Here is a 13,262-nt window from a genome sequence, read left to right on the forward strand (position 1 = left end):
TTTTTTTTAAAGTTCTGTCACTCTAATTATAACCATGAATTGGAAATGTCACTGTTCCTCAGATTCCCTGTTTTCAAGTTACTGGCTGTTCTGATTTCATTCTAAATGACAAATAAAAAAACAACACATAATTGTCTACTTGGATCTCTTGTTACTTCTGAAATCAATAGAAAATTTAAATGGATCCTACTGCACATGGTACAGGAACTATGATCCTGATTTATCCAGCATTGTGTGTGAAAAAACACGCATTACAATTTTGACAAAATCATCTGACTGAAAATATATCCCTGACATTATATCTATTTGAGATAAAATATATGTCTAAAATATTCTTTGCTTATGACAGACATGTTCCATTCCTTCTTAAATAGATTTTACTTAGTAAGAAGTACATTTGCTTTAAGTAGAAATACTTTATCTGGTATACATTATTAAATATTTATTTTCTTTGGAATGTTCAATGACAGAATTATTAAATCTTCTGTCTCAATAGATCATCATAGTGGGGAAAAACACACAAAATGAATTTGCTAAAGATTGAAAAATCTAATACTTGCATTTTTATTCAATTTCTCTATCCATAGGTTTTTTTCATCTTCAAGACAAGTTTTACACTAAATTACTAAAGTAATATAAATAAGATCTCTAGAATATTTAGTTTCACGTGTGTTTTCCATCGTGTGCCTGTTTACAGCTATATGAGGAGACACATCAGTGCAATCTTGACTCAGGGAACACAAGGTATGTTAGAGGTCACACATGCTCTCAAATTTCTACCCCAGTCCTAGTTAGTCTTTACTATCAATTTGGCATAAGCTAGAATCATCGGAGAAGAGCGATGTTCAATTGAAGGTTTATTCTATCAAAATGGCGTGAGACCACGGCATCAAAGAACAGTCTTGATTGGTGATTTATGTGGGACTCTGGGTGGTGTCCTCCCTGGGAAGGTAGTCCTTGTCCTTAGAGTAGATGGACATGAGCCAGTGCACAGGCCAGTGAGTGAGTAGCCTTCCTCCACAGTTTCTGCTTCCACGGTCCTGTCCTGGAGCTCCTGCTTGGACTTCCCATAGTAATAATGGATTAAGACATAAGTAAAAAAAAAAAAACAAACAAACAAAAAATAAAAACAAACAAACAAACAAAACCTTGTCTCCCAAGGAGCTTTTGGTTATGGTATCTACAACAGCAGCAAAACCAACCTGACTACTCTATTTCTACTGCATCATTGGACAAGTCATTGACTACATTCCTCTTGCTTCAGTTTATCAACCTTGCCAATATTAGCCATGATTGGACTGCCAAGACTCCCTAAATGTCTGCTAGCCCACTGGTGACTTACACTGCATCATGATTTTTTTCTTCTGTGAGTGACTTCTCAGGAAATGGACTCAAAGGGCTGCAGGCCTCTGGACTACAGGATCTGTTTGTCTTAACCCCTGCTGCCCTCCTCCTTGCTTTCCTTGAATTTCCATCAGTTTCTTAAACATACGCATGAACCCTATGAGGACTGATGTGTGTCCCCTCTCCCCTGCCTCATGTTCCCTTCCTCTGGCTCTTTACAAGGTTGACTTCTAACTGCCAAACTTCTCCTCTGATGTCTATCAGTTCTTAGAACCTTAAGGTCCTTGAACATTTTTTTAATAACTCGGATTTCATCCGAATTAACCTTTGAAGTGATCCACACAATCCTTAGAACCAGGCATTATTCTATGCAATCGGTGCAGACCAGTATTTCCTGAGAGGAGAATGAATAGGCCAACTCATAGTCAAGGAAGGAAGAAATTGCTTATACTACTGCACACACTGCTGCCAGCTGAAGACATCCACTCCCCTTTCTCTCAATGCCTCCTTTGCATCAAAGCTGATTTAACATGATTCCACTGAAGGAAGGGGTGGACCACATCTGTGCTGTGATTTTAAAAAAAAATCAAAAGTGTTTAGAAAAAGACTGTAGAAATTTTGAATAACTTCAGGGGCAGGAAAGATGACACAGCTCAGAAGGGACAGAGGGAGGAAAGTTCTAAAACTAGGGATGGGTGAGATTTAATGTTGAAAGGTTCATTCTTAGACTTTGGAGGAAGTCATTCAAGATGGAAAATCTACATACTAAGGATGACACCATGTACTCTGTTTACTGCCAAAGCAAGGTTTAGCTGTGAGCAGCTGGCCACATAAACTAAAGGTCATGTATGATGTGAAGAGTTTAAATACACAGTAACATAGTGACAAGAATATCTGCCTACATCATTAGAGACACATTTTGGTTTAGTATCAGAGATAAAACTGTGTTGTTAGATATAAATATATAACTGTAATACACACACACACACAGGAATATTACCTGGTGTTTATTTTTAGAGCTTGGGGTAGGCTATTTAAAAGTAGGTTAAATGTATACTACCACAATTTAAGTGATTAAATTGGTTCTGGAACCATGTATGTTGGTCCTTAGAAATCTCTGGGGTATGATTAAGTCTGCACAAAAGTTGTTATTGCTGAAAAAGCCATGCCCTTGAGATCTGCAGAAGTAAGCCTATTAAAAGAAAACAGTGATGGCAGCTTTGTCATCAGTTCAAGGCTGACTCATCTGAAGCGTTGGAGAAAGAAGGACGTGTGTGGCACACATGCTTATATCAAAAGCATCAATGCAGATGGCACCTAGGAAGATCCAGGGGAGGATACAGATTGTCCTTACCACAGGGTGGTTTCTTGAAGAGAGGTGGCAGAAAGGACAGAGAATGGCCATTGGAAACCCTAAGACCACATAAATGGGGAATGTTTCATCTCAGATCACATATCTAGGATAAGAAACATCCCATAAAAGGTTTGACCACCATGGTATAACGGGCCAGGGTAAAGCCTACATTCACTCCTAAGAGTAACCTCAATACCAAGTTAGAGAAAAATGCACTTAGTCACAGGCTCTGGCAATGAGAACATGTTTTAAATTATCCAATGCAACTTGATGTTGTGAGCAGTTCTTCTGTCCTAGAAACTATACTCCAAATTTACCCAGCTACTAAACTCAGAATTCATATTAACTATCACAAGCTCTTTAAATCATTCCCTTGCAAGACTAAAGCTAAATGAAACAGACCATTTCCTCTCTTAAATAGAAGTATAGAGTAGCAGTTACCATGTTCATAATTTATTGGATTCTATAATTTCCCCTTCTTCTCCAACTTGAGAAGAAAGCCAAGAAACAAAAATTTCATATTAATTTTACCTACATATCTTCATTCTGAGGGGATAGTGGACATATGATTTAATTTGTTGAAACCTACCAATATTTTGATGTATTTGCTGCTTTGATTAAACGATAACCCACGTAAAATGCTTAAAACATGATCTAGTGACATTTTGATAATATCATAAAGGAATTTTTGAATAGTTTACAAAGCTTTCAAGAACATCAACCGTGTCAATGTGTCTCTGTGGATCATGAACAAGAGAATGCATAAAGCATGCACAGTATTCTGCTTCCTGTCTGTCTACCAAGCACAGAGTGACTCTCCCGAACATCCTGAGCTCAGGATGGTGTCTCAGAAAAGTCAGCCTCAAGCATCATCTTCTGATCTTGGCTTCTCATTTCCTTCTCCGACTCAAACAACTACAGTAATTCGACCTGCTCATGGACTCAAACTGCCTCACCATTGCTCTCCACCACCTCGGTATGACCCAACTCATGGTTCGCTTCCAATCCATGCAGTTATTTCCTGAACTTTGTATTTCACGGAACAAGTTGAATTCCCCTCATGAATATTTGCACTACCTTGATTCTGAGCATACTTTTTAGTTACTCAGATAATCTCAAAAGGTTCTTACTTGTTCTATCTTTTTAAGCACTGGTTTATCCAAATCTCTCCTCTCTTCTCTCTCCTCTCCTCTCCTCTCCTCTCTCCTCTTTCCTCCTTTCCCCATCTCTCTTTCTTTCTTTCTCTCTCTCTGATGTGTTTTTTTCACCCAAAGAACTTTCATGATGCCACCTGCTGCCAGACTTATCTGAGCACATCAGATAGCCTCAACAGTATATTAAAATTATAAAACTGGTTAACACAGAGATACGACGATATCACTAACAAAATGTCTACACTCACCACCATGCTGGCCATCTATCCTAGATTTGGTTTATATCCTTAACTTAGTTTCCTGATCACTGTGTCCATCAATCATCTAAACATGAATATGGTGGCTGCACTAAATTTCTGCCTTTATGCATACGTTCAATTAACCAGAAAGCTCTATCCACAAACACTAGATTCTAGCTCTCAAATGACTCCTTCCATGATCTGAGTTTCTCCTCTAAATCCTCTACATCTCTCCATGAACTATTACAAAGGCTGTGCACTAATTTGTCATTGTTCTCATTTATGTTATATTCAAATTATATTTCTCCCCACTTGCAACAAAGTAGAGCAATTTCATATGTGTGTGTATGCACTTGACTATGCTAATCTAATTAAACTCCATCAGTGAAAGCCTCATAACTAATTGTGATGGATATTAAAATGTATACCTCAACTCATTTACCTTGAATAATAACTTTGTCCTAATAATCCTAATCTGGAGTGGAGCCTTATCATTATCTATTCTACTTTTAGAATAGAAACTTTCAAACTTTTAGAATAAGTTTTGGTTACTAATATTTACCAACTTTTTACATCAATTAAATTTGTTTATACTCCTATAGTTGGAAATGAGTCATAACTTAAGTTGAACCTAATAACATGTTACTAGTTTCCAACTATAGGAGCATAAACAATTTTAATTGATATAAAAAGGGACAATAAAAAGAAATAGTAACCAATCGTGCTTTTGCCTAGTGTAGTGACTACACCTTGAATCTTAGCACTGGGGAGTCAGAGGCAAACCCATTGCTGTGGGTTTGATACCAAACTGGTCTATATAGTGAATTTCAGGACAGCCAAGGCTATAGTATCCTTGTCTCAAAAGTAGACAGTGGAGAAGGGTAGGGAAGGGAAAGAAAGTCTAAAGACTTAACTGGAGATAACAATATTTGCTACTTTGTAACTTATAAGTGAACATAAGTGAATGTGGAACTTACAACCAGTGAGCCCAGTTAAAATGTAATTGTGCACTGCTGAGAAGCAGCTCTGTAATACAGTGATTGCCTTCCATGTGTACTGCAAGGATTCACCACAGCACTAAAATGAATAAAATAAGTCACTCCACAGAGGTCTCAGTGTGTCAAGTGCTTGCTTCATGATACAAGGATCCGAGTTCTGAGGTCTAGCATCTACATAAAGCAGATTCAGCTCTGTGCTTCTGTCACACCAGTGATGAAAGGCAGGCTCTTCTGAGCTCCTTGTCCAGAGAGTCTAGCTAATCCGGTTCAGTGAAAGACTTTGACTCAAAGCAAACAAAACAAAATAAAACAAAACACCAGAAGCTGGAGATGTCCTGAGAAAATGTCACAGTAAGCATGTGTACCCGTTGCACAGACATGAAAACCCGAGTTCAGATCTCTAACACCTATGTAAGAATGCATGGCATGGTCACCATGTGCCACCAGCTCCAAAGCAGAGGGACAGGAAGATAACCGGGATTCACTGACTTACCAACGCGGCACCTTGTTTTGTGAGACACCTAGTGTCAAGTGAATAGAGCTGAGATAGAGCAGGAACCACCAATATCGCACCTGGCTTCTGCGTGAGCACATACACATATACATATGCACACACATTCAAACACAATCTGCACACATGCACTTTCACACACACACACACACACACACAGACTGAAAGATAAGGCAGAGAGCACTGGTGAAAAACACCTGACATCAAACTCTGACCTTCATATTTATGTGCTTAAACATCTGTACACATCTGCACATACATGTACAAAGAGGAGCATGTACACTGGAAGTTACACACATAAAGTAAAACAAAGGTATTTTAGTGTGTGTGGCAGTATGAAATATTATAAATCAATGTTAATTTTAAGACATGAGATACTTAGAGTAGATAAGATTTATGGGAATTATCAAGACTAATTCTGTCATAAGCAAATGGTCCATACAATAAAAGGATTTATTTTTTAAAAATCCCATACATGGTGACACATGCCTGTCCCTCTACTGGGGAAGCTGAGACAGGAGGATAGCTTAAGCCTTGGATTTTATAGATAAGCCTTAAAAACAGTGAGATTCCCAAATCAAGATATAAAATAAAATACTACATAATATATAAGTAGAAATACATAGAGGGAGTTTGTGGTATAACCACTTAGGGTATTTATGAATTTTTACATTCATCAAAGTAATTTAAATCATTTTTACCATGGTCAAATCAAATTTTCTCATCACAAAATACTGCTTATGCAGAAATTGTTATTCCAGTCTATTGTTGAGACCAAATATTTAACACAGTCACTAACTATCCTAAATTTTGTTGTAAAATGTTATATACTAAGGCTTCAAATATTTACAAATCTTTGTTCTTGTATATAACACCCCAAAGCTAAGCACTTCAATGGCCAAACCTTAAGAGAAATCAGCAAGGACAGATAGTATCAAAGACACAAAATCCAATTTTAAATGTGGTTTTGATTAGGTAAGATGTAAAGAGATTTTAAATTCTGTAGGGTGTGATGGCTTGTGCAATGCCCATAAAAGATTTATATTACCCTAGGAAAACATTAATTTTTGTTTAATTTTTATCATTACTAATAAAAACTTGCCAGAGAAATTGACTAGTCAGAAAAATTCAATTTTCTCTTCAGAGCTTTTTCTTTACTGCTTCATCATTTAATTTTGGCTTTGCATAAACACATTTCTCGGATAGCTGAAAAGATGTTAAGAAAATTCATCTAAAGACACATTTCTTCAAAGGTTTTTCCTGTAAACTTTGGAAAGAGACATTTCCCAGTAGTGAGTGGTTCTCAGTAATGCTTCTGCTAAGGAAGCTGCTGCTGATTATGCATTTTAAGGAAAATTTCATCTTTTCTTACTAGGAAAACGCTTATATTATGAAGATTGACTGCATCATCTCTGGTGTGCAGAATTCTAACATTTTATCTCCTCAAATGCCATGTGGGAAACTAAAAGTTTGTATATTCGATGTCTTCTCCCACCCTCGATGTTACTCTTTGGTTGGTTACATTTAATTATCCTTTTTCCCACACCTAAGAATTCAAAAATAAACATGAAGCTAGGCAGACAACCCTATTTCTTGAGATTGTTCACTGCCTTTAAGCATTATCATATGAGGGTTAGGAGATCGATCGGCTTCCTGTCTGTTTCCTGTAGCTTCTACTTGGTACCCCACGTGCATGTATATTGATCATTGATTCCTCGCTTCTGAGAGACTAAGGATCCAGGTCTTATGCACCCCCAACCAATGATGATGATAATAATAATAATAATAATAACCTAAAGCAAAACTCAGAAATGCTGATACTGTCAAAACGTTTCCCTCTCCTCTAGTCAGCTCCCTGCAACAGGATAGTAGCAACATCACTTGACAAAGGCACACATTCCACACCTGTTTATCTAACTGACTAGGGGTAGCTTTTTCGTTACACACACAGTAGAGACACTAGTGCATCTACTCCCACATGCAAAGTGATTAATAAATCTGTAATCAATGATCTGGGTAAGAGGGGACATTTTCAGTCAATAAAACCAATGCCGTACTTACAGTGGTGGCTGATGGGGCTGGCTTTCAGCGTTTCTTGGTGTTTTGCAGGCAGCAGGCTTCGCCATGTCCCTGACAACACACCTGGGGCGCATGATAGACAGCACAACGCACTATTAATTATAAAAGGGTAGAGCATATCTGGAAATTAAACACCATACTGACAACCCAATCTAAAGGCAAGTCTTGTCGAGCCCATTAACCTTGGGCCTGGAAAGGCCCTGGACATTGGAATTCTTTGACTTGGGTTTCCACAGGCTCAACTGTACCCACATACATCTTATCCTGGCCTCAATATTTGATTTTCCTTTCAACATCAGTAAAATGATTGTCAGCAGCTTTCCCCCATAGCAGCAATGCTATTGAAAGCCTTGGCCTCGCCATGTGAAGGCATCTGAGAGCTTAAAAATAGGAGCAGCTGCTGTGTTGATAGGTTAAAAATCAAGCAGAAATTTCTGTGGCGTTGGCTGGCTCACTAAAAGATACGAACTCATATTGCCCATGGGTGATTACCACAGAGGTCTCTCTGCTTATGCTGAAAGAGATCTGAGAGGCCTCTAGATGTTTCCCCATAATACAAATTCTCCTCAAGTAGAAGAGGAGAATGGGACGAAGGACAGGTACAAATGGAAGTGTGTATGTGTACATGAGTAATGATTCTTGACAACCTCTTAATTTTAAGCCCTTCGTGATAAAGTAAATACAGAAGATAAGATATCAGAGCTCCAAAGGGCAATAGGAGTTGGTATTCTTACTTAAGTCTTAATGGGGCTTATAGTACCGAAGGTATCCATTGGCCAAAGTTAGAAACGCCTCCATTTGACTCTACTAGAATGACTCGTAATCACCTCAAAGCTTTAAACCAAAAACAGCTCTAAATGGAGAGGCTTGGTTCTGCTTCAGAAGCTGGACATTATATATAGACTTTGCTAGATATAAATGCCCTGACATGCTAGGGCCTATAAGCATGAGCCTGGCTCTTAAGAATGTTCTTGGGGATTTGTCTACATTCCTCAAAATTAGGGCCAATTATGTTATTCCAGAAGATCTCTGGTGAGACAATGGTCACAAAACTGGTTTGTCAGAGGACAAGCTGCATGGCAAAATTCTCCACTTCTGAAAGAAATCATACAGGTAGACACAAACACAGGCACAGAAATGTGCATACACAGACACATACTGCTCATCCCACTGGCAAGTACACTCGGGAATCACTACGTAAATATGATGGGAGAAGAAAGAGGGAGCCATTTCAAACTCTCCATGCCTTCTTCCTGGGATAAAGGCTAAGTCTGCTGTTCCTGATGCCCTATAGATGGGCAGGTGAGAGCAAGGAAACCTCACACTACTGCCTCAGCTTCCTGAAGAAGTTCTACACGTATTGGTACTAAGATGACTTGCAGGGAAGCAGCTGTTCGAAGCCACCCATGAGAATTTCTCAGGCTTGGAACTCCTAGTCTCACTTTCACAAGGTGTAATGCCCAGTAACTTGAATTTCAGAGCACTGGAAAAAAAATCGTTGACAATTCTCACTCAGCCCAAAATAGCATACACAGCCTGTTTGATCTACATGGGCTGGCTTCTGAAAATACCACTTAGTTGGAAAATTTTTCAAGAATTTAGGAATCAAAATTCTGCTTTTTCTCTCTTAAGGACCAAGTATCTGTACAAAGCCATGTCTTTGGAAGAAAGCTGTTATCTAATCTCAAGACCCTGTGGTTTGGCTTTAAAACGAAACTACTCGCCCTATTTCTATAATTCTTCCATTTGCACTTGTTACACAAACTTACCAACAACAACAACAAAAAAAAAAACAAAGAAACAAAACAAAACAAAACAAAACCTTGATCTGAATTTCTGAACTTTGAATCTTAAATCGTAAGAAACAAGCACACTGGTCTACAAATTCAGTGCACTTGGAATTAATTTACATACAGATGTGTACATTTCGAATGGAGATGGAATCGAGGCAAGGAGCCCACCGCTGCTGTGTCCCCTGTCTTGGTTTACACTGACTTGCCAAGGCTAGTCCTGAGCTCACTCTGTACCCCAGGCCTCACACCTGTTGGTTACCCTAATGTCTCAACTCCCTAAGGGGCAGGATTCGACCCCTGCAAAACTAAGCAAGCTTGATAGCTTGATTTAGACTTAATTCTCAGAAACAAGACAACCTCATATTTCCCATACTGATCTTTACCCAGAGGACATATGTTTCTTCAATGGACATAGCTAACTACTGAATCTCAGTTTTGAGGGAAGAAACAATTAGCTTTAAATTGCTAATTATTCATCCAGTTTAAAGGGATTCTTATATACCTACATTTTCTAATCTGAATTCTTCCAACTGTGACAAGGCAGGAGAGTGCAGACCCTCCACCCTCTTGTACTCTTGCTGTGGCCATTTTAAATTTAACTAGAATTTGACCTACTTGATGGTTGATCCCATGGAAAGCTACCAAACTCTATCCCAGGAACCCAAGGTCAGGATATCCTAGCTAATGTATCTTAGCATCTGTGAATCTGCCTGTTTACATAGAAACGCCCTCCAGCTATCCCTTTACCTTAGTTAGCTTAGGCTAACCCACTTCCTTCTGCAGAATCCCCTGATGCTGCCAGTATGATACCAGATGTGGTTTTTCCCTTCAAAAACCCTGTGCTCTAGACACCTCAGGCTAGGCCCAGCCCCGCCCCCCCCACACCCAATGCTTGGATGTAGCCCCAGTTGGCTACAATGAAGACTTTCAATAAACTGTGTTTGAGTGATCATCTCCTCCTGTGGGCTGCCCATAACAAAAGAAAAAAAGAAGAAAACTCTAGACTCTGAAAAAGTCAGACTGAATACAGATTGAAACTCCTGAATTTTCTCAGGAGTTTTTGTTAGCCTAAACAGATTAATATTCCTTTATAACAATAATTGAAATGTATCTCACTTTGGAGAGTTACGATTTTAATGTTTTTGACAGTTCTCATATATGGAATTTGTTTAGCTCAAGAAATTTACATTATTTCTTACCCATTAGATACATTATAATGATAAGACCCCTTCATCCTTTAAGAATCACAGTGGTATTTGAGTTAAATCTCTCCAGGATTCTAGTCCACTGGATTCAGAGAGCACAAATCCAGCATGAGTTTCACTTCCAGGGACTTTTCCAGTGTGAGCAAGAGCTTAAGGCCTTTGACCTCTATTACTTTGTCATGTCTTCAATGACTGGATGGAAAAAATCAGATCTGGATTCTTACAGTCCTGTACTTGCATATAAGCCTTCTTTTATCTCTCAGGCATCACTGAAGACTTATGCAAATGAGGCATTCTGAAGCTACCTCCTGGGAATGCTCCTCCTGACCCCGCCCTCAGCTCTGCTGGGTTTAGTACTATGGCCATCAATTCAATGAGTGGCTGTCAACTGCCCATTCAACCACTCCTACCTTCCGTGCACATACACAGGGGAGAGAAATTCACATCACCACAAGCCTGCGGAGGAGACAACAGAAGGGCTTTCGTCTCTCCAAACAGGAAGTGTATGTGCTTTCAGATACTGGAGCATGTGAATTAAAAATTCTGAATGCCTTCAAGAAACACAATTTACATAATCTGTCTCTCCCTCCCCACTCTTTCCCTCCTCGCTATCTCTCCCTCTCCTCCCTCTCCCCTTCTTTGATACTCTCCATTTGGATGTTATGGGTCATTCCCTCTACCAGGGCTTCTACATAAAAACACCATCACTACTTATAAAACTTTATCCAAATTTAAACTTGTTTGATGCTTCACAGCTCGCGTGGGGCGACTACTCACCACGCTCTAAGCTGTTGATAATAGACTATAACTGTTGGCACGTTTGTTTTCAGTCCCATGGATTTCTTATCATTCATGGAGACAACTGCAGTTAAACAACAGCATAGTGATTGTAGAAGATGCATGATACTAATCACTTGACTATATTTCCCACTCCACCACACACTTACAGAGAGGGGAGGGATGGAGAGAGACAAAGAGGAAAGAGAAAGAAGAGGAAGATTTCCATTCACGAAACCATCTGCTGAGAAATATACCTTTTCCTTAGGAAAGAGAACCATATAAAACAGTGAGTGGAGTTAATTGGAATCACAATACTATTCACTATAAATTATATTTGGAAAGTTTTACAGAAATGTGGTATAATTTTAAAACATATGTTATCTATTGTGTGTTCTGAATCATGTCTTTTATCGTATTAAATTAGTTATATAAGTCTGAAGACTAAAGCTTTTAATTTTTTTCAAATATGTAGTAATTGACTGGTGTATAGCAGGAAAATTCTAGACTCTGGGTATGTATTAATGAACCAAATAGACTCTCTGCCATCTCTACTCTTGAGCAACTCTAATTTTAAGCAGTGGGAAACACGAGACATGAAATTCTGTAGAGTTAGGCGATACAGAGGATGCTTGGAATGTGGGAGGCTGCTCCATGTAGAACATTGTAGAGGTGAAAAGACTTAGGGGCTGGAGAGACCTCAAGACCAACATTTGAATGAAGTCAGAAAAGGGTAAGTTTAGTCATACACATTTGGGAGAGAGTACTCCAGGCAGAAGGAAGACTGCCACACAGATGCTAAACTGAGCATTGGAGTCACAGCCACCTGGGAAGCAGACAGAGAGGGTGATGTCGGCATCAATGATGAGAGAGGTCCTTGGTCCTACAAAGGCTTGGTAGATGCCCAGTATAGGGAAATCGAGGGCGGGGAGGTGGGAGTGGAGTGGGTGGAGGAATACCTCATAGAAACATGGGGAGGGGGATGGAATAGGGAGTTTCTAGGAGAGGGGAAACCAGGAAAGGGGACAACATTTGAAATGCAAATAAAGAATATCCAATAAAAATACACTAAAAAAAGAAAAGAAATCAGGTCTTCATGCTTGCATGCCAAGCACTGCACCAAGTCACCTCTTCAGCCCACGAGGAGAAACATAATCTCGTTTACCACTTTAAATATCTATACAATAACATTTTATGAAACAACACCTTACAATCATATGTAAGAAAATATCTTTGAGGGAAGAAAAGAATGTTTTTTTCTACACAGGAGCTGAACTTTGTATTTAACATCAGTCACATACAAAACTGTACCGTTTCATTTTCCTATGCAAGAGCATAAAGAGAACCTACTTGATAGAAAAGAAGCTTAGAAAAAGAACTAAATATCTGAGAAATAAGGTTATATTTCTAGACCTAGGGTGATGCAGGGGTAAAGGCATTCATTACCAAGCCTGACCTGAACAGAAGTGCCCCAGCAGTAGAAAAGAACTGTTGCCCACACGCGCTTCTCTGGCCTCTGTTTGTAGGGCACATCACATTCGCATTCCCTCTTCCCATGTATAACTGAACAAACAAATTACAGTGTTTAAAATGATCATGTTCTTCCCTCAGTGCAGGACTGAAGCATCCACACCCAGCCCTTCCTTCCCCCTAAGCTCCATATGGTCTGTGGGTTCTATCATGGGATCCATCCTGTCTGCAGACACCAAACCCAACACTGCTGCCATTGCCAAGAGACACTTGCTGTCGGGAACCTGGTGTGGCGGCTTCTTGGGAGATCCAGCCAGCAACTGACCAATGTGAATGTG

At 39.2% G+C, this 13,262-nt stretch overlaps 1 protein-coding gene across 3 annotated transcripts in view; it reads right to left on the reverse strand.

Annotated features, from left to right (window-relative positions):
* Window positions 1-13,262, reverse strand: part of LOC127692874 (regulating synaptic membrane exocytosis protein 1-like) — a 230,438-nt gene that overhangs the window by 137,463 nt on the left and 79,713 nt on the right. For 2 of the 3 annotated variants that reach the window (XM_052193485.1, XM_052193484.1), the window contains exon 2: window positions 7,662-7,742. The exons of the other annotated variant lie outside the window; for it this stretch is intronic. In XM_052193485.1, coding sequence (XP_052049445.1) covers window positions 7,662-7,742 — 81 coding nt within the window. The remainder of the gene's footprint in view (window positions 1-7,661; window positions 7,743-13,262) is intronic. 3 annotated transcript variants of the gene reach the window in all.

The sequence above is a fragment of the Apodemus sylvaticus genome, chromosome 9, assembly GCF_947179515.1.
Source record: "Apodemus sylvaticus chromosome 9, mApoSyl1.1, whole genome shotgun sequence".
NCBI classification, from domain to species: Eukaryota; Metazoa; Chordata; class Mammalia; order Rodentia; family Muridae; genus Apodemus; species Apodemus sylvaticus.